Source organism: Malaclemys terrapin, chromosome 3, assembly GCF_027887155.1.
Source record: "Malaclemys terrapin pileata isolate rMalTer1 chromosome 3, rMalTer1.hap1, whole genome shotgun sequence".
Taxonomy (NCBI): domain Eukaryota; kingdom Metazoa; phylum Chordata; order Testudines; family Emydidae; genus Malaclemys; species Malaclemys terrapin.
In genome coordinates, this window is record NC_071507.1 from 39730321 (window position 1) to 39751983 (window position 21663).

The following is a 21663-nucleotide window of genomic DNA, read 5'->3' on the forward strand; positions in this document are numbered from 1 at the left end:
AAAAGGATTACTTCAACAACGGTGAAATGGAAATCATAACAATACCAACAATAAAATCACAAGTATTCTTTGCAGCAAAATGGGATGAATTGCAAAGTCTAAGGATTGGTCTTATTTATAGTGCATCTACTACTTGGATCATGTTCAATATAAAATTCTACTGTATGTCATACTAGCGATATTAACTTAGTAAAGATGAACTGATCATTTAAATTCCAAAAGACCAGTTTAACAGCCATATGGGTACTTTTATGGGTACTCTCACTCAGCTGGGCGAACTTGCTGCACAGCTGGCCAAACCAGCAAGGCTTGCATAGCTCATGAAGTTAGGTTTCCTTTTCCTTGAGGCCATAAGAGTACATGGGGGCCTCTAGTTTGAGTCAGAATCTCTTTCCCTTGTGGAGAAGACTGACTAGAGTAAGCGTGGGAGTCCTATGGCCCTCTTGCGCTGATTGCAAATTCCACATTTGTGTGGGAAAGAGAAGCAGAAATATGTGATGCATACCACATGAAAACAGGCTTTATAAACTTCTGCTCTTTATAATGTGCAGTTGTGTATTTGATTTGTGTTCATTTTCTTATGCTAGAGGAATTCACTGTCACCTTAAAAACAGGAAAACTAAATATTTATCTAAATGTAACACACACACAAATCATAACTAGAGGATCGAGGGATGAAAAGAATGAACTGTATGTTTTATCCTGATTTTCAAACGAGAAACTATTCCTCAGCAGCTCTATTACTCACCCTTCCATCTTTATCCACTCCAGCTAGCTGTCCTGTTGCAATCCTAATTTTGTCTGGATGAACTGCAAGGCTAAGAAATAATGTCAACATGGAAGATATTTGTTAGGGATAGTCCACATTCTAATGCCTGCTTTTGCCATCACAGTTCGTCAAAGTGAGAGGTCATTTTGTAGTCCTTTTATCTGTGTGAACAGAAGTTTCACACAAAATATGCACACAGGAGCAAAGAAAAGATTTAGGGTAAAATTTTCTAAAGTGCTTAAGTGACTTAGGAGCCTAAGTTTTATTTTAGAAAATGACTTAACTTAGGATCACAGACTTTCAATGAGACAGTCTTGACAAATTTCGAGTCATACTAGTTCAGGTATCTGTCATCTAAAGAGGTTAGCCTCTTTGGCAAATATTTGGACCTATTTATGGTCATTATAATATACTTTTGCATAGAGCAACTATGAACCAAAAAAGACCACTGGGGTCAGGACTCTGAGGGCTTATCTACACTTAAGTCAAATATTTCAGCCATTGGTGATGAGCCACCCATGAAGTCACACTGTTGAAAATTCTTAGTGTAGAAAGATAAATTGGTATAAGGCATGGTTTGTTCATGTGCATGTTATACTGCTTTCTAGCAGGTGTAAAACACCCCAGATACAGTAATTTGAAAGCATACTGCCTGTATCTCAGGGCCATAATCTGGGTGTCATTTTTGACTTAGTTCTCATCCACTTTCTCTGTAACATCTGTAAGATGAGAGAGCTACTGGAGGGAGGCAAACAAAGGGTTGATGTGGTCAGAATGATGGATCAGGAAGAGCAGCAGGGCTGCCCAGAGGATTCGGGGGCCTGGGGCAAAGCAATTTCGGGGGCCCCTTCCATACAAAAAAGTTGCAATACTATAGAATACTATATTCTCGTGGGGGGCCCTGTGGGGCCCAGGGCAAATTGCCCCACTTGCACCCCCCGCCCCCGGGCAGCCCTGAAGATCAGTCTAGCACAATATCCTGACTGAATGTAAAGGTAGCAAGATTGGAGGCATCCAGGCCATAGGAAGTGATTACAGTAAATAAGTCACAAAACTATAAGGGTCTAGACAACATATTTTGTACAGACAGAAAGACCACTTCACCAACATATTGAACATTCTTCTCACCTTTATGGCCTTCCACCAAATAAACCTACACTACTTTTCCAATAGAACATCTAATCAAAGTCAACCATTGCCTTTGCTCTGCTAATGATACTGGCCTTGACTGTCTGCTTGTCTGCTTTCCACATGAGCATCTTTGTGCTGACTCCCAGGCTATCCATTAATCCTTAGGAATAACTCTCTATCAAAGTTTGCAAAGCCATTACCCAACTTCATACTTTTGTAAATCCTCCTTAAAACCTACCTTTGCCATAATGTCTGCAAATCACTCCCATCTGGCTTTGGTTGGGCTGATGACCACTTTAACCACTATTCTGGCTAGTTTATGCTGCTATTCCTGCCTCTACTACACTGCTCCCCCACATCTGTGTATTCCCATAATTTTTTGTTTAAATCCAAGACTGTAAACTCTCTAAGGCAGGGACTGTCTTATTGTCGTGTGTTTGTACAGTGCTTAATACAGTGGAGCTCTGATCAGGGCCTCCAAGCAGGGCTGTGATGGAAAATAATAAAAATGACAATGATGACAAAATAACAATAAAGCAACAAATGCCTCTTCAGTTTGAGGATATTAAATAAATATGAAGTTGCATTACAATAAATTACGGTATATTTACACACACGCAGGCATTTATAATCAGTTGTTATATACCAACCATTTAACACAGTCTGTATGACCTAAGTAGTGTCGCTGAGTTCTCTCTTCATAGTTAAATAATACAACTACTGATGCTATGAAGTATACTATTTCTCCAGTAGGAAGGAGGTATACATTGGCTCGACAATCTCTTCCACGATACCCATATCTTTTTTAAAAAGTCAAGGTTTTTAATAAAATAGCTTACGAGGATCAGTTTAAAAAGGCTTCCCTGTGGAGTTCTCAAATGTTAATACCTTTTCCTTTTTAATTTCCCTTGTGAATCTCTGAACCAGACATTATCCTCATTACTTTTGCACTAATATGTAGCTTTAACAAAAAATATTGCACATGCAAAAGAGTTCAGGAAACCAATATGCTGTAAGTTGTGCCCATTAACAGAAAAAGAAAGCATACATAAAAATATGCAGAAGTATGAAGAATGAAACAATGTCAGTTTATAAAGTGTAAATGTGAAATTTCATTAGGTAATAAGAGCACTCACTGTACCGCCTTAACGTATTTCACAGCAACAGAATTGCGTCAGACAGCAGACTTTGTACTTTTGCATTCCAGAGTACAAGTGTATCAGTTCCACTGGGCCTCTTAAAACAAGTGTGTGAAAATTCCAAATGCTCCTCAGAAAAAGGCAAGATACTGCAAAGCAGCTCCACCGTTTGGGAAATGGAACTTTAAATATAAAAAGGTCATTAAAAAAATAAGACCAAAGAACAACATAGGGCTAGAAAGGTACATTTACCCAATCCATATTAAGTCGAGGGGTGTGGAAGATCGGGGGGGGGGGGTACCTGTGCTGATAATGGGATACAGAGCCTTTACCAATTTCAAATCCAACCTTGTTCAGCAGTTCTTAAACCTAGTTACCATACAGCTGCTTGGTGTCCTGTGTAAGGAGGTTATGTTATTTAATGTACCTATCTGCTCCTGTTTCAATCCTTAGGCTCATTACATACAATAAAAAATACTAATTTTACCAGAATATAAAATAACATCTATAAAACCTTAATTTTTTTTTACTAAAATACCTTCCCCACTATCACCCTGGCGGTCAATGACAACTTCCCACCTCAGCACCCTCTCACTCCACAGTATCCCCCAGGAAAGTATGGAGAATACACTGTAATAAAAGACCAATGGCACAGCCACACCCATGGCACACTGTAATAAAAGACCCAAGTGAGCTGACTTGGGCTGTCAGGGCTTGGAGTGTGAGGCTAAAAATTGCAGTGTAGATGTCTGGGCTTAGGAAACCCAGGGGTGAATCTCAGGCTATGTCTACACTACCATGGTAGGTCTACCTATGCTACGCAACTTCAGCTACGTGAATAACGTAGCTGGAGTCGACGTACCGTAGGTTGAGTTACCGTGGGGTCTACACCATGGGGGGGGTCGACGGCAGAAACTCTCCCGTCAACTTATCTTACCTTCTCGTCGGGGGTAGAGTACAGGGGTCGACTGGAGAGCGATCTGTTGTCAATTTGGCGGGTCTTCACTAGACCTGCTAAATCGACCGCCGATGGATCGATCTCAGAGTGTCGATCCCAGCTGTAGTGTAGATGTAGCCTTAGAGACTGGGCTCCAGTTCGAGCCTGTATATCTACACTGAAATTTTTAGCCCCACAGCCAAAGCCACATGCGCCTGAGTGAACTGACTTGGTCTCTGAAACTTGGTACTGCTATTTTTTTCTTGCAGTGTAGATGTACCTTAAGAGACTCTTGCAGTGTTGCCCTGAAAGCCTCCAAAAATGGGCTCTGGTCAACTAGGCAGGCAGGAAGTGAAATTCAGAGTCAAAGATCCTGCTCAGAGAATGCTCTACCACCAGCCCCTCCTTAAAAATAAAACCAGAGGGCTGCTAGGTTGGATAATAAATGTGGCTGTACCTTAGGAGGAGAGAGGCGATGTCTTCAACTGGCAGCCTGAGCTCTCTTCCTAGTGGACAGGCATACCATTTAGATGAGGTTGTTAAATTATGAAAACTAAAGACAAATGTCCTTACTCATTAAATTTACTTTGCCACAGTATATCAAACATTCCTAGCAACATTATTTTTTCCCACGAGACAGCTAGAGATGGGGAAAGGAAATTAACAGATAAGGGAAATTTTGTCTGTTGATGGCATTAATGAAAATCCTAATAGGGAAGTGACTAGCAGCGAACTTCCAGAATTGATGCTGACAGACCAATCATAACATTAACTCTTTACCATAGTATGAAGAGTTCTGTTTTAAATGCAGTTTCTGTGGGGAAGAGTAGATCTTTGTTGCCATGTGCAGTAAAGAAACATAATGATAAAGGTTTATTTGGATTGACACCTTTGAATGTTCAACCTAGAACAACATTAGGGATGTAGCAGATTGAGCTTCAAACCTTGATGGTGTAAACAGGCATTTCACAGCAGCAGCTATCAGTGGAAAGCTAGAAATTTTGGCAGATGAAACAGTGGAGGGAAAGGGGAGTGGTGTGTTAAAGAGACATTTGTCTATTGGACTTTCTCTCAGCAAGGTGGGAAACTGATTCAAAGAACACTGCTCCCAAATACTCGGTGTGTGTGTCTCTGTGTGTGTCTGAATGTGTGTGTGTTTACTTATTGTTTGCATACTTCTGAGTCATTGTTTCTGTGTTTTCCCAACATTAATGCTGTTCCCTCTCCCCTTGCTAATGGTTTTCTTTTTTGTTATACCCAGAATTGGTGCCTGCAAGTGGGGAATCTTTGCCTCTTAGAGGCTCTGGTACAAGTTTCTCTACTCGCCCGCTGGGGCGCCTCTTTGTGGTTCATCTGGGGATTAGCTCTCAACCAGTCTGGTGCCCCTTCCTTTGGTTGCCTGCCCTATGGTGTCTTTCTCTCTCTCTAGACTTGACTGCTCCCTCTCCATAACCTCAGGGCTACAGTGGATGTAGGTTCCACAGCTTCTCCTTTCCAAAGCACTGATATTCTCAGCCTTTAAGCTATCTATTACTCAGCAGGGCAAAAGGAAAGAATGAGTAGTTTTAATTTACTTTGCTAAGATGACACATCTAATGACAGAATGTCTATAGGGAGTAGTACTAGGACACAGGGTCCTTTCATCTTGATCCCTGGCAGACAACCTGACAGATGTGAACGACTGTTCACATCATCAATGCCACTAGTACGATTGGTAGTTTGGACAGTGTCAGCAGAGCAACCAATTATTGGACTGAAGTATGCCCTAGGAGTTTGTCTGCCCAATGTGAATACAATGGAGAAGAATCAAATTAGCTGACACAATTCTGACCACAACTTTTACGGGTGAGTCAGTGCACATCAGGACAAATCACGTTCAGCATCATTTCCCACAACAGACTAACCCCATGATGCTGCATATAAACTGTCCTAGTCTACACTGATGTAAAATTGTGATCAGAATCATGTCATCTAACTTCATTCTTCACAATCAAATACAAACACAATACCATTTCATAATGCAGACCAGCCCCTAGAAGCGAGTCCCTTCATTTGAGGGTTCAAGCGCATTGGTGGTGCAAATGTGGGAAAATTTGCACTCTGTGGCTCATTCTCTACCTGCTTTGTGGATTAACATAGCAGAAGATTTTGGAGTTTTATTCAGCACCTTTCACTGCATCAAAACCTCCTAAAAATCAAGAGAAAATAAAGTCTCACAATGTTCCATTACACAGAGTGTACATGAATGTGTCTGAAACCAAAATCTTGCTGTTTGGAAATCATATTCTAATGCAACAATTTGAAGAAGATTTTCTTTTTTTCCCTAGTTAAAATAATTAGTTCCAATAGAAAAATAAATACAGCAGTATATGATATGACTGCTCAGTGCATGGAAATTTACGAAGTCTATCTTTATGACTCTGTAGTGCGAGTCAACTTAAAAAAACTGTTTTGCAAGGAAAACTAATTTTTCTGATTTAAACCAATTCCATAATTATAAGAAAAAACATGAGATTAGATTTTTAAAGAAAAATAAATCACAAAAGAGGAACAGCAAATATTTAGTGGTGCTCAAGATAAGGATACACCCACTCCAGTTTTAACTTCTCAGGAGGCAGTTCTGTCCTAATGTCATCATAGTTTTCTACATCAGAAGGAATGAACATTGTGATTGGTCGACCCCGCATGAACATCTTAATATACTCTCCCTCTGTTGAAACAAAAAAATATTAATTGCAATGATTTTACTTTCTGTGTTCAATTCTAATGAATACCTCAATATTAAGCTAAGAGATGCAAAGAATATATTTACAGTGTTATGATTATTATCTTACAAAATGTGGGTTTGATAAAGGACAAGTAAAATTTGTGTATTCAAAAATTATACTTACACAATTATACATGCATAGTTACTGCTACCATAAATGTATTTGTGGAAACTCTTTGGATAACTGTGCATGTAACATTTTATACAAATACCTGATGATACCTAAATTTCAAAGTTATCTCAAAATCTGAAGTTGGAATTATCACAAATAATATTTACCAAACATCAGCATCTTAAAATAGATAACAACAACAAAAAAGATGTGTCAGGTGGATATCATTAAAATCACTCAAGTACTCTGGTAATCTGAACATTCAGTAGAAAGGAACAGATCACTGTTCCTAAAAGTACTATCACTTCTACTGAAAATATCTCAGCGACAAATAATGTGCACTTCCATAGCACGTATTCATGAATGGATCTCAGAATGCTTTACCAGACAATGAATTAAGCCTCACAGCTCCTCTTTGAGGATCATTTTTCATATGGGGGAACTGATGTACAGAGAAGCTAAACGGTTTGCCCAAAATGGCACAGCGAGTCAGTAACAGTCAGTAATCCTGCTTAAAGGTTCCCTTGCTATGACCACTAGATAAAACCATGGTCCCAGTGGAGTCCTTTCCACACAAGTGCCAATTACAATTTCTGATGAAGTTTAAAATATATCAAGGACCTGATTCTGAGTTACACTATGAGCACTCTGGCAGTGTTAAGAGCAGTGTCAGGGGCCCTACTGTAATTGAGAAACAGGCCCTAACCTAAATGATTTATTTATTATGGTTTAATTTATGGCCTATTTTCAGTATCTTTCCCCTTTAACAGTAATTAATGTCAAAGGTGAATATCACGAACATCACAAACTAAAAAATGTAATATTTCAGTCTTAAATATACAAATTTGATTAGATATAAACCAACCGCCCCCACCCCCACACAGAGTTTATCTTCCACCAACAGCAGAACTCCCAGATGTTCCTGAGTATGATATCCGAAAATCCTAATAGTTAATACAATCACTCAGAGATCGCAGCCGTCAGTTGAACCAGTGAATAGGATCCTACAGCTTGCTGACAAATAGGGGAAGAGTGGAAGCATAACTATTCAGTGTTGATGGATTAGCACTGAGTGGATATGGCACTGAGAAGTGGCATAATGACACCTGAAGTGATTAATATTGCCAATTCCAAACTAATATATTTGATTAATTTTTAAAAATCTCTTGTAAAAAAGAAACTCAAGACAAGCCTTTTAGAAGTGACCGAGCAATGTTTTAAAATCATTCTTGAACATGAGAGGCAAGGTCACTGCCTCTCAGATTGCAATGTAAAATATTCTTGTAGAGATGTTTGTAGAAGATTATAATTTAGAGATGCTCCCTCCTAAGGGACAGTATTATGAACAGAGGAATTTGGAGATGTGCCGTGAAGGTGGGGGTTGGGAACACCACATGGCTGTGTGTAGCAGCTCACTACAGAAGCTCTCCATTTCCTTTTATTAAAGTTTTATTTCTCTCTCATTCACTGGTTTGCTATTTAATGAACCCCAGGATCATTACAAGGTGTCAGAAGTACTGAATGAGAAGGAAACTGCAGTGATTGTGAAGTTAACTCCTGTGTTTGTAACTGAAAGCAGAGACAAAGGGAGGCACCAGAGAAACGGGAGCATCAGGCACAGAGGCGTTGGCATGTATTTGGTGAGCACAATAGTAGCTTGACTAGTTTAAAAAGGGAGGGGAAAAGCCAAAAAATGGATGTGTTGCAACCTTCTTCCAGTCTGCAATTGTCAGGCAATGTTGTAGAGAACTGGAAAATAATTCAGACAGGGATTTCAATTGTATTTAGCAGCAGGGAAGGAAGCACTGGATATTTATAACAACTTTAAGTTTGAAGAAGGTGAAAGCATGAAGTTAATTTTTTACTGTATTTATAGTATTTTACTGACTAAATTTGAGAAGCAGTGCATGCCAAAAAAGAATGAAACATTTGAGAGAGACAATTTTTTTACATGCATGCAAAAAACTGATGACACCATAGAGCAATATGTCACAGAATTATGGAAATTCAGTAAAATCTGTGACCATGGGCAGCGGGTGAACCATTGGTTGGGGGAGACTAGCCCCCGGCCATCCCCGCCCCCCATAGCCCAAGCACATGCTTCCCTTGCTGGAGCTCCTCCCTTCCACATGGCCACCATCCCCCACCCCCCAGCCTCAGCCCCTGAGCGCATGGTGGGCAATATGCAGCCCCCCCAGTCCCTGCGCTCAGGCCATGGGTGGCCCCTCCAGTCTCAGTGACCCCAGCGCCCTCTCCCCGCCCCAGCCCAGGATGGGCAGCCCAAGCGCCTCCAGCCTCCCTCCCCCGCATTGGGTGGCCCCAGCCGCCCCAAGTCCCGGCCATCCCAACCCCAGCACGCTTCCCTGACGAGGAGCAGCCTGCCTGGGCTGGGGCCAAGGGAGAAGGGCAAGCAGGAGGGGGCTCCGAGGAGAAGCAACGGCAGGGCCATGCTGGCTGTTTGGGGAGGCACAGCCTTCCCCTGCCTATACGACGCCCATGCCTGTGACTTTACTGAGTTGCCAAAGTCTCTGGTCAGAGACAGAATCATTTGTGGCATTAAAGACAATGTGTTAAGGCAGAGACTGCTCCTTGAAGGAGATTTAACTTTAGAAAAGGCTCTCCAAATATGCAGGGTAGCAGAAGCACAAGCCAAAGAGCTGAATTCAAGCCAAAGGGGTTATCCACGTACTAAGTACTAAAGAATATAGCCAGAATAGGTCAAATCAAAGAGTGGAACCAATCGCTGTGAAAACCACTGCTAGGGAGAAGACTGGATATAGATGGTTATGTGGACGGTGTGGATCACAACATGGTCCCAAATAATGTGTCGCCTTTGGGAAACTGTCATAAATGTGGGAAGAATAATCATTTTGCAAAATGCTGCACAAAATGCAAAAAAGTCAAGTGTATTTAGTTAAAGACAATCTTGAGGAGTTTAATAAACTCCTCAATACTCCTGTAATAAACTCAAGGCTTAGCTTGCAAGGATTGAAGCAATGTACGTAATACAAAAAATTGAGGAGCCAACAGAATGGGTGAGCTCCCTTGTCATCATAGAGAAAAGTAACGGTCAGCTACACATATGCTTAGATCCCAGAGACCTCAACGAGGCTATAAAAAGAGAACATTTCAAACTACCAAGCAGAAAAGAGATTATGGTTCAATTCGCAAATGCTCGATATTTCAGTAAATCAAATGCATCCTCAGGGTTGGTGACAGTTAAAATGAACCGAAGAAAGTTCAAAACTATGCACATTTATTATCCCATTTGGAAGCTATAGATTCTTATGGTTACCCTTCGGCATAGCTTCAGCACCAGAAATGTATCACAAAAGCATACATATGATCTAAAAACATTGTAATGATGTTGACACCTCAATGGATAACATCATCATCATCTGAGGCTCAACAAAAGAGGAACATAATCATAGACTTTGGGAAGTCCTGGATGCAACTAGAGCTACAAACCTCAAACTAAATAGAGAGAAATGTGCTTTAGGGGTTACAGAACTGATTTTTGTTGGGGACATTATTTCCAACCAAGGTGTAAAACCTGATAAAAGAAAGATTTCAGCCATTGAAATGATGCCATGTCCCCAGTCAAAGAAAGATGTCCAACGGTTAGTAAACTCTGAGGACAGTGTCCACACACACACACACACACACACACACACACACACACACACACACACACACACACACACACTCTAATAAAACTATGTCAGAGAACAAAGATTGGAAACAAGATAACAAAAAAATCTATTTCCAGTTATGAACGAGACAGAATGAGTGTGGATAATGTTAGAAATAAAGTGTAGTTAGTCAACGTTTCCTCTTAGAACCAAACAACTAAGTCTGAGAACTGGCAACTCACCAATCTAGTGAACACCCTAGAGTACCTGAGGAAGCTCCTACTGAATTCAAAGGATTATTAGGATTGATTGAAATTCTGTGGAATAAAACTGGGGCCCTGAAAACACTAGTAATTACTAGATCTGGACATATTGTGACAAGCCTAACTAGACTTGAAGGAAGACCAACTCAGTCACTGAGACAAAAGAAAAATTATGAGCTTAACAACCAAGCTGAACCGCTATGCCAGCTTCTATGGCATCATGACCTCTAACAAATCACAGAGCAATCAAATCTTAAAACATACTAAATAACTGCATTAATTTAGATTGCAAGCTCGCTACGGAAAGGTCTTCTCATTGCATTTGTCTGTAAAGCACCATGCATACTTATGATACTATATAAATAATACCATAGTAACAGAAATAACAACACATCCAGGCTGACAAAATTTACATTTACCATAATTTAATACAGTAAAAGCTTTGTTATCCAACATGTTGCTGATAAGTAAAACATTCCAGTTAACTAAGAGGGAGGGCATTTAGGTGTGGGAGGGGGTGCAAGGCTGGGGGGTTGGGGCACAGGCTCTGGGAGGGAGTTTGGATATGGGAGGGGGCTCAGGGCAGGGGTACAGGAGGGGGTGCAGGGTGCTGGATCCGGGCGGCGCTCACCTCAGGCAGTTCCCTGCAAGCAGCGACATGTTCCTGCTGTTCCTAGGCGGAGGCACAGCTAGGTAGCTCTGCGCGCTGCCCCTGCCCCGCCCCACCCCGAGCCCTGGCTCCGCAGTTCCCATTGGCCAGGGGCAGCACCTGCAGGGACATATCACCGTTTGCAGGGAGCAGCCTATTGTGAGCGCCACCCAGATCCGGCACCCCGCACCTCCCTGCCCCAAGCCCCCTTCCACACCCAAACTCCCTCCCAGAGCCCATGCCCCGCACCTCCTCCCTCACTCTGAATCCCTCATGGCTATTCCTCCACATAGGAGCAGCAGGGACATGTCACCGCTTCTGGGGAGCCAAGCAGAACCAGGTAGGGAGCCTGCCAGCCCCATGCCAATCGAACTATAAACCGGACTTTCAATGAAGATCAGAAATGGTGGTTTATAGAGCTTTCTGGCTGGTAAAGTGCCAGATAATACAGCTTTTACTGTATTTGCATTTACCAGTGCACAAAGAAATCTAATAACCAGCTAAGGGTTATTCAAAGAGATCATTCAAACAGAGTGACTGTACCTCAAGATCCTACTCTATGTAAATGACAAAAAGATCATAATACTAACAAATTTGACACACCTGTTTTATGAGGTGATTGTTCAGTCATTTGATGAGGTGAGTACTTGAATTTAGGTATTCTATTCATTCTAAACCAAAATCCTAATCTGACAGATGAATCAGTGTACATGAATATCTGAATCACGAGCTAGTTACACTTGAGTTGTTAAAGCTGCGGTTCTACTGCTTGTGTGACATTTAATTTAAAGCAGTTAGCTTTATTATTTGGCAACCATTTTTATTGTTGATTTATAGTACTTTGTTTTCTTGTTGTCTAACTGGCAGTCAAAGTAGATTCCAGTAAACCAAATTTATTAAGTCCTCTGACTTCAAAGAACGTGACTTCATGATGCATTTGCCACTTTTAATGTACTCAAGTCAGCCATCTGAAATGTCAAGAATTCATTTAACTTGAATTTCAAGCAGCCTTTAGTCCCAAAAGTAGAACTTCCCAGCATTGGAATCAAGTGAAGCAAGATTTTCATAATATTCTGAACACAACTGAAAGATAGCATAAAAGTGGCCAAAGGGCACAAGTCACTGAAAATTATAATTTTGCAGTATTGCACCAATTATTCCTATAAGTAATGAATAGTAGTTACTGGGTCCAAATGAAATTAACCCATGCATACAAGTTTTGCCTTCTCAAGAATACAAAGTGGCTCAACTTAGTTTCACTGTAATAAAGCAAATATCAAAACAATGCCAAAATGAACATAAAAATAGTGGTCTAAATTCTCTGCATGTGTAAATGGTTACAGCTCCACTTACCTCACTGGAATTTTGCCCATTTGCAGCAGTAGAGAATGTGGCTTAAAGTTGTCCATAGCCTGAGAATTATTTCCATGTAGCCAGACTAGAACTGCACTTATTTTACCAGAGATATGTATTATTTAGTTATATTTTTGTGTTGACACAGGCTACAACTGGTCTGAAACAGTTTAGATAATTATCCCAAACAAGTCATACGTTTAATTGATTTTTTTCAATATACTTGTTATCATGTACACTTTACAAAGACAAAACCATACTGGCTATCCACAGATGTTAAGGTAATAAAAACGAACCTTTTATGAAAATCTTGTCTTCATGCTTCCATAATTTAACATATAAATACAGTATTGTCTCCAGGCATTTACAAACAAGCACTCACAGTGAGAGCTTAAATTCCTGTTTAAAGACTGAATTTTCTTGGTGCTTATGGGTTAGCTAGCTAGTCCTGAAAGTACAAAATGACTCCAAGCATTTCTCACTCCCCTATTGCAAAGCAGGGACTAGCAGCATGTTCAATCCCTGGGGAACAGAGTACCTTGCATTGTTTGCTACTGAAGCAAGAAAGGAGGAGTGCAATAATGTGAGGCTTTGGGGAAGGGAGGTTATCTACACTACAGCATCCTCAGATACAGAGTAGATCTCTTCATTTCCCATCTGAAAGACACTGCATTTTTGGCCTTTGCTGGTATTTTGTGCATATTCCAGATTATTCTAAGGATACTCTTTTTAATGTATTTAATCAAGATGTATGAATCAAATATTACTTGACCAAGCCTCTCCTTGAAAAAAAAAAAAAAGATACCACAGTGTTTTCTTTGCTTCCCCCCTTCTGTCTGAGACAATGAAATTTCATTAGGTATAACCCTGAGGGCAATGACAGTATTAATGCAAAATCTTTTGAAACAGTACAGATGATGGCAGAATATCAACAAAAACATTTTCAAACAGAATGTATTTGCTCAGGGCCAAATTCCTGTAAATACAAGCTATGAAAACCAGAAGTTTAACTCCCTTTTAATTTATATGGCTTAATTGGCATGTTGAAGAACAAACTGAAATTTATTGGTTTACTCCCAAAGTTTTAACAATTTTCTGGGTACAAAGAGATATTTCAGATTTATCTCAAAATTTCTTCTCTTTCCATACCACCTCTTTCAGTAGTCTCTAGGAAGAGCTAGCTATTTCTTAGGGTAGTGCAAAGCAGAAAAGTAGGTGATCAGGAAGAGACAAGAGGAGAAACTTTAAAGAACTTTGAATAGAAAAACAATTTCCCTATTACCCAGAAAGGCAGTAGATACAGAACTGACAATTCTGTATTACAACCTAGTTGAGGGATGTTCTGACTCACCGTTCTATGCAGAAACACACTTTTTAAAGTGGCAGAGACTTATCTTGACAACTACTAAATCCTTGTGCAGCACTTTGAAAATGTCCCCCCGAATATAGGGAAAAAAAGGTAAAGAAAAACAACGAGCTAGAATTGGTATGATCAGGGACCAGAGAAGTCAAAAAGAAAAAAAAAAATACACTGGAATCAAGGCAAACATTTTCGGCTGTACACACAATAATTCAGTTGCAGATGCAATTCCTACATTGTATGGATTATTATGCTATTATTTGCATCATTGTTATTATTGCTCAAAGGAGTTGAGAATGCTGGAAATGAGCTAAAGTAGGAAAGACAAGCTGCTCCACAAGCATCAGTACCTTACACCGTAATACAACACTCTGATGAGAAGGATTAATTATAATAGGTGTGACAAAATGCCAATGTTGGTATGGTGGGTATCATGCTTTTCTTGGCGGGGAGGTGAGGGGGGGCTAGGACGCCACCCCTTGCCTCTGCTCTTGGGGTGCCAAGGGCCCCGCTAGTGGCTCGGGAAGGTGGTAAAGAAGGGAAATGGGGAAGGGGTCTGGGTTTGCTCCTCACTCTGAGCCCCAGCCCCTCTCAACCCCTGTCGGTTTCTTCCCCTCTTCCCCCTTGGGTAGGGTTACCTTCGGTCCTTGACGCTGTGAGAGGGAGTCTCCCTTCCTCCGGTTCACTGGTCTTTCAATTCTCAGTGATACATCTCCAAACTCCAATCCATGCTCCACACTATCCGCCTGAAGCAGGGTTTTTTTTTTTTTTTTTAATTAGATGCCTGACAGGACCTTAATTGGCTACAGGTGCTACAATTAACCCGTAATAACCTTCCCTAGTCTACAGCAAACCATGCCTTCCTTAGCCTATGGCTTATATATCTCCCCTCGACCACTCTCTCACTGCTTCCTGACCCTGCTGTATCACACAGGATTAAAAAAAAAAAAAAAGGTATCCCACTGAAGACTAAAGTATAAGGTAAAAGGTAGGTCTTAAAAAAGTGGAATTGGAATCTTTGATTTCAGCTTCTACATGACAGAAAAGTTAAAGATGCCAAGTTGCAAAAGATACCTTCAGCATAGATGCCTTCAGCAAAGAGACCAATGTCACAGTATGTTCCAAATACTGAGCAATATCATCAGGAATTTCATGTAATTTCATCAACCAACGTACTGGACAATATATCTTCAACTAAAGCTCAAGTTTACAGAATGCAAATTTAGGGTGAAGGGAGAGAATGCCTTCAAAGATAACACTGTGTTAGATTAGTTCCTCTAATGTATGGAAAAGCAGCTCTGGAGTGCTAGGGCATGCTGGCCATACACCTTTCCCCTTACTACACCAGCATCAGGAGATGGAATAGCAGGAACCCGAGCCTTGGAACTCTGCGAGGAGGGATGGTCCCAGAGCCCAGACTCAAACCCAAATATCTACACAGCAATTTTTAGCCCCGCAGCCTAACCCCTGTGAGCCCGAGTCAGCTGAGCTGGGCCAGCTGCAGCTGTGCCAAAAGTCTTTTATTCCAGTGTACACATACCCAGAGAGGTATAGGAAGATTGGATCAAAGCTAGAGAAGCAAACAGAATGAGGGATAGTTCTTCCCTCTAGATATGAGATAGGAAAAACTCTGTAATTATCTGGAAGAGGGAGCATGAATACGTTAATGAAATGTGCTGACCCTACAGCCATGGAGTCTTAGACTCCCATCTGACTGCAAGGAGGCGATGTGTGCCTCTTTTATAGGAACTCAAAGTTAAACAAGGGAATTCACCCTGTAGGGCAAGAAATCGCCTGCAAGACATGTGGAATTTTAAGGGTCCAGGACAGAGAATTGGGAGGGAACTGAAGATAGTAGCAAAGTAAAAGATAGGGACCTAGGGCCTGGTGCAAGGGAGTTTTTTCCATTCACTGCAGTGGGCTTTTGATTAGGCTCTATAAAGGAGCGATATATACAGAAAGTAAGAAAATGAGATTGATCTGGGAAAAATGCCAACTAATTAATCTGGGAGAAAATAGTCCAAATGCAGGTATTCAACGGGAAGACGAAATCTGGGATGCAACAATGGTGAAAGAGCCCTATGGGTGATACTGGACAGCAAGCTAGACGTGAATTTGCAAAGTGATATGGCAGCCAAAAAACAAATGCTGAATTCAGTTTGGGGCTGCACACGCAAGGTCAGCATGTTGTGGGCAAGGGGTAATAGCCCAGCTGCAAAAGCAACCTGAAACACTGCATTCATTTCTGAGAATCACAGTCCCAGACTACTGACAAACAGGAAAGATTTCAGAGGAGACTAACGAAAATGATCAGGGACTCAAAGGAGTAACACAGGAGGAAAAGATTAAAGAAATTTATATTTATAGATGAGCTAACAGAAGACTAATGGGTAGGGGTCTCAAGAGAAGATGAAAGCTGTCTACAAATATTTGAATGATATAAACTGCAGAGGGATGGAAACAAGAAAGGGAAATCCCACCACCATCACCAGGCAAACCTGCCTGATAGTGAGATGTCTCAGTATGTACAATAGCTTCCCAAGGGCAAGGGGGAAACCCACATCACTTTGTACTTTTAAAACAAGACTGGCAAAATATTTGAAAATGTACTGTAGAGAACAATCGTTCATTGTTAAGGAGAGAGACTGGAAGGCCTCACTAGTCTTTGTCATCACTAACTGCTACAATTCTAGGAGGGGGAGAATCTGCTCGACGTATTGAGAAAGCATCAAAATTATCCAACTCTGTAATATCGTTGCAGTAGATAAGCATAATCACTACCAAGCAGGTGCTCAGATACCATGGTGATGAACACCATATAGACAGAATCATTAAAATCCCCTTCCCTTACAAATTAATCCTTCCCATCTGTCATCTGAACTGCTGTATACTGTCTACTCAGTGAACTCTAAAATGTTAAGACAGAAAAAGACATAGGGCACATGGCTAAACCCCACTTGTTTACATCATATATACTGTGCTTTGGCTTGTTTTTAAGCTAATCCTGACATTTACAAACTAAAAGAACAATTGTAAAATTAAAAACAGCTCAGCTATGCACTACAGAAATCTATAGTTAATTTGATTCAGCAACCTATTACTTTGTCCTCATATACAGTTGTCTTCGACCACCTCCAGGCAGGGGTTTTGGCCAGGGGGAAGAGAGAAGATTCCAGCATTTTCATTCCGTGAAATGATTCTTTCCTTAATGCTAGCCTCTTTCCCAACAGCTTTCCCTCCCTTCAGCTCTACATCCAAGAATGGAATACATACACTGTCCTGGGGAGCAAAAATCTTGAAGCTAGTTTCCAGTTAGATATGCTTCCTGCATCACAGCACAACCTGCCATCAGCCAAACCACTACGGTCATTAGACCATAACGTTTTTATATTACAAAAAAAAAAAAGCTAACATGTGGCTGCAGTTTTTCCACTGTGGAAGAATTTGACAGTAAAAGTATAAATTTATTATTTTAAAATGTTGTCAAAGTGCCACCCAGGCAGTCCAAATCTATCTTAAAACAAATAAATTGATGTGTAATGACTTCACTCTATAAAAAGCACTTAAAGGATATTTAAGGGTTAATAGTTTTACTGTAATGTAAACGTAATAATGTTAAATGTAAGTATAAAACTTTGTTTCTTCACACATGAATCAGCTGGCAGAGGGAGCTACTGATAGACAAGTAACAATTCCATTACATACTGCTGTGAAATAGCAGAAAGCAAGCAGCAGTTGCTCTGGAATAAATTCTATTGTTGTATAGCTAAAATCAAGGGCCAGAAGAATGTATATATTTCATAAGCTCAGTACATCTAGTGTTATCTACCTGCTTAACAGATGAAATTCTGGCTCCACTGGAGCCAATGGCAAAACTCATTGATTCCCTCAGTATGTGTGCGTGGGGGTGACATTTAAGAGAACAGAAAGTTAGCAAAAAATAAAACATACAAAGACAAACAGAAAGGATCCAACTGCATCCTCAGATACACAAGTGACTTCAACATTGGATCTACCTGATGAAGAAGGACCTAGTGAGGGCTTTAAACTCACCAACCTAGTGAGGTGGGCTTTAAACTAGACTTTATAGATATGTCTACACTGCAATTAGACAACCGTTGCTGGCCTATGCTAGCTGACTCGGGCTCAAAGGACTCGGCTTATGGATTGCTTAATTGCAGTGGGGACATTTGGGCTCAAGTTGCAGCCGGAGCTCTGGGACCCTCCCACCTTATGGGTCGTAGAACCAGGGCTCCAGTCCCAGCCCAAATGTCTACATCGCAATTAAACAGCACCTTAGCCCGAGCCTGCTGGCACAGGCCAACTATGGATTTTTAATTGAAGTGTAGACATAACCTAAGGGGGCAGGTGACAAAATCCCACAAGCAAGTATAAAAAAAGATGATGTTGACAAAGGGCTGGAAGTTGGAAGGGGGGTCAGGATGGAAAATTATAATAGGGTATAGAACCAACAAGAGGGAATACAATCTGTTCAGCATCTTAGATGTCTGTATACAAATGCAAGGCGATTCGGGAATGAACAGAAAAAGCTTGAAAGCTTAGTACACAAGCAAATTATGACTTAACTGGCACCACAAAGACTTGGTGAGATTAATCTCATGAATGGAATATCTGTATAGAGAGGGATAACCTGTTCAGGAAGATCAGGCAGGGAGGAGATGATGCATTATACGTTAAGAATGTATACACTTGTTCTGAGGTCCAGAAGGAGGTGAAAGCAGACCTGTTCAAAGGCTCTGGCTGAAGATAAAAGGAGGAAAACTGGAGCAACATTATTGTAGGTGTCCACCATCTACAGACCACCAAACCAGAGGGAGGAGGTGAACAAAGCATTTCTAAAACAAATAACCGTAATACCCAAAACACAAGAACTGGTAGTAATGGGGGGACTAACTACCCAGATATCTGTTGGAAAAGTAAAATGGAAAAACACAAAATGTCCAGTATGTTCTTGGAATGTGTTGGGGACACCCTCTTATTTCAGAAGATGGAGGAAAAACCAGGGCAGCAGTTATTTTAGACTTGATTCTGACTAACAAAGAGAAATTAGCTGCAAATCTGAAGATGGAAGGCAACATAGGTAAAAGTGATAATGAAATAATAGACTTCACGTTTCTATGGAAAAGGAGAGAAAGAGCAGCAAAATAAGGACAATGGACTTCAAAAAAGCACAAAGCAAACTTCAAGAAACTAAGAGAACTGGCAGTTAAGGTCCCATGAGAAAAAATTTCAGGAGAGGTGGCAGTTTCTCAAAGAGACAATATTTAAGGGTACAACAGCAAATTATCCCAAGGAAAGATAAGAAGAATAGTAAGTGGCCAATACGACTGCAACAACAGCGCTTTAATGACCTGAAAATCAAAAAGAAATCCTACAAAAAATAAAGTGGAAACAAGACAAATTGTTAAGGATGAGTACAGAAGAATAGCACAAAAATGAGCAGGGACAAAATCAGTCCTACATTTCTATGATTCTATGTATCTGATGGTGAAATGGTGAATTGGGCCTGGAGAGGCCAATTCTGTAGTCCTCCATTAGGCATGAGTCACGCTAACATTGAGTTTTGCCTGTATGAGCTCCAAGACTGAGCCCACAGTCTGCACGACGGTAAAACGATGGTAAAGACAAAGATGAAAGAAAAGTATTAGGAATTAATGAAGCACTGAAGATTACTAAAAATAACAAAATTAGGAATGTACTGTGTGTTTTTCATTAATTCTTTCACATATGGTATTTAATTTATTGCTATCCAAAAATGTCTTTAGGGATTGTACTTTTTATAAAGTGAATAAGTGAGTCATGCACAGAGCTGCTATCACTTTAGACTTTATAGTAATAAAAAATAACCCTGGCATCCCAAAGAAAAAAGTTTATTTTTATCTTCTTTAAGATACATAGAGTTTTTGGCACCATGCTCCATCCTTCTGGGTGTATAAATATGAATACTTTATGGTTAGTACTTGAAATCACGTCTCTGCTGAAATAAGAAAATGCAGGTTTTTGCTAGGTGATTATAAACACCTGCTGGTAAAGAACTTAATAGAACAACTTTAGCTAAGGGCCTAATAATGCTGTGGTAAGCACCTGCATAATTCACACATGCTTTTGTTGGATTTCACGGAATAGGCCATATGCCTTCCAGCACTGGAATTCGTTCTATGAATTTGGTTTACAAGGATTAATGAAGCAAAAGGAGAAAAAAATTCCTGGAGCAGGCAAAAATAATATTTAAGGGTCTAATATTAACTAAATGCTATCATCATTGCTGAATCATCCTTGTCTTTATCATGTCTGTCCCAGCTGGGGTCTAGGAAAGCTCAGGACTTGGATGAGGGCTAACTGGCTGCAACTCAACTCAGAGAAGACAGAGGTAATGTTGGTGGGGTTAGTGATAATCGAGGGAGCATGGCCACCATCTGTAACAGGTGCACACCTTAGCTGAGATATTATACCCAGGGCTACTCAACAGAATGCCCATGCTGCAGCTATGGCCAAGAGTGTTTTATTTTTCCCATCTGCTCCAGCAGGAATGCAGAACCCTGATACAATTATTTATGCCTTGCTCATGTTAAAATTAAACTGTTCTACTGTGCTCTGCATGGTGCTACACACTAAGACCATTCAGAAACTAAAGTTAGTGCAGAAAACTCTGAGACATCAGTGCAGCACAGAGGAGAGAGCAATGCAGTGAGAAAGGTAAGTTTTGCAGAGACCATGAAGATCTCTGTCCACTTGAGGGGCTCTGTTTCTGTCATTCATGGGGTGGTGAGAGGCTCTAGAAAACACCAGATTTTTTATTTATTTATTTAATTTTGATAGGGAGGGATAGCAAGATAAGCCTATGAACTGGATAGGGAAAGAGATCAGAGCGTACACTCTGGAGGGTATGGAGGTAGAAACAGAATCAGTCTCTCAGTTTAGGCCCCTCAGGACAAGTTTACTTATCCTACAGATTTGAAGAACAAAACAATTTTTCAAAATGTATATTTGCTGAGCTTTTTTTCAACATTTAACCATTTTTTAAAGGGGAAGAAACATATTTTCCATGCTAGGAATCTCATGCTGCAGTCAAATCTCATGCTGTTCCTTCAGGATTCATTTAGATTAATTCTCCTCTCTTGTAGCAGTCATTACCTCAAACCTTGCACTTTTATAATTAGGAGATAACGTCAACGGAAAAGAATGTTTTCACAAGATAATGGAACTCCAGATGCTAGACAAATGTAGTGCTAAGATGTAAAAGTGTAAGAAGTTTACCTTGTGACTTTCTACTACAATCAGGTATGGAATCCTGAACCACTAATAATTTACTTCACAATAATGGCAGGATTCAAACGGACCATCATAATGGATTGAGTAAAAAATATATACTAGAGTAATTCCAGGATGTGCAAAGCAGCACCAGGTTGTCATCTTTCATCCAGCTGTCCCATGAAAGTGTCATCAGTATCTCAGTGTGTAGCTCATTTCTTCTCTTAGGGCCTAATCCAAATCCCACTAAAGGGCAATGAAAAAACACATTGACTTTAA

At 40.5% G+C, this 21663-nt stretch overlaps 1 protein-coding gene across 3 annotated transcripts in view; it reads right to left on the reverse strand.

The window, feature by feature from the left end:
• The window catches only part of EML4 (EMAP like 4), a 258689-nt gene that overhangs the window by 61067 nt on the left and 175959 nt on the right, over positions 1–21663 (reverse strand). For all 3 annotated transcript variants that reach the window (XM_054022072.1, XM_054022073.1, XM_054022071.1), the window contains exons 8-10: positions 6563–6686; positions 2551–2700; positions 749–818 (exon numbers count right to left, since the gene is read on the reverse strand). In XM_054022072.1, the coding sequence (XP_053878047.1) occupies positions 749–818; positions 2551–2700; positions 6563–6686 (344 nt within the window). The remainder of the gene's footprint in view (positions 1–748; positions 819–2550; positions 2701–6562; positions 6687–21663) is intronic.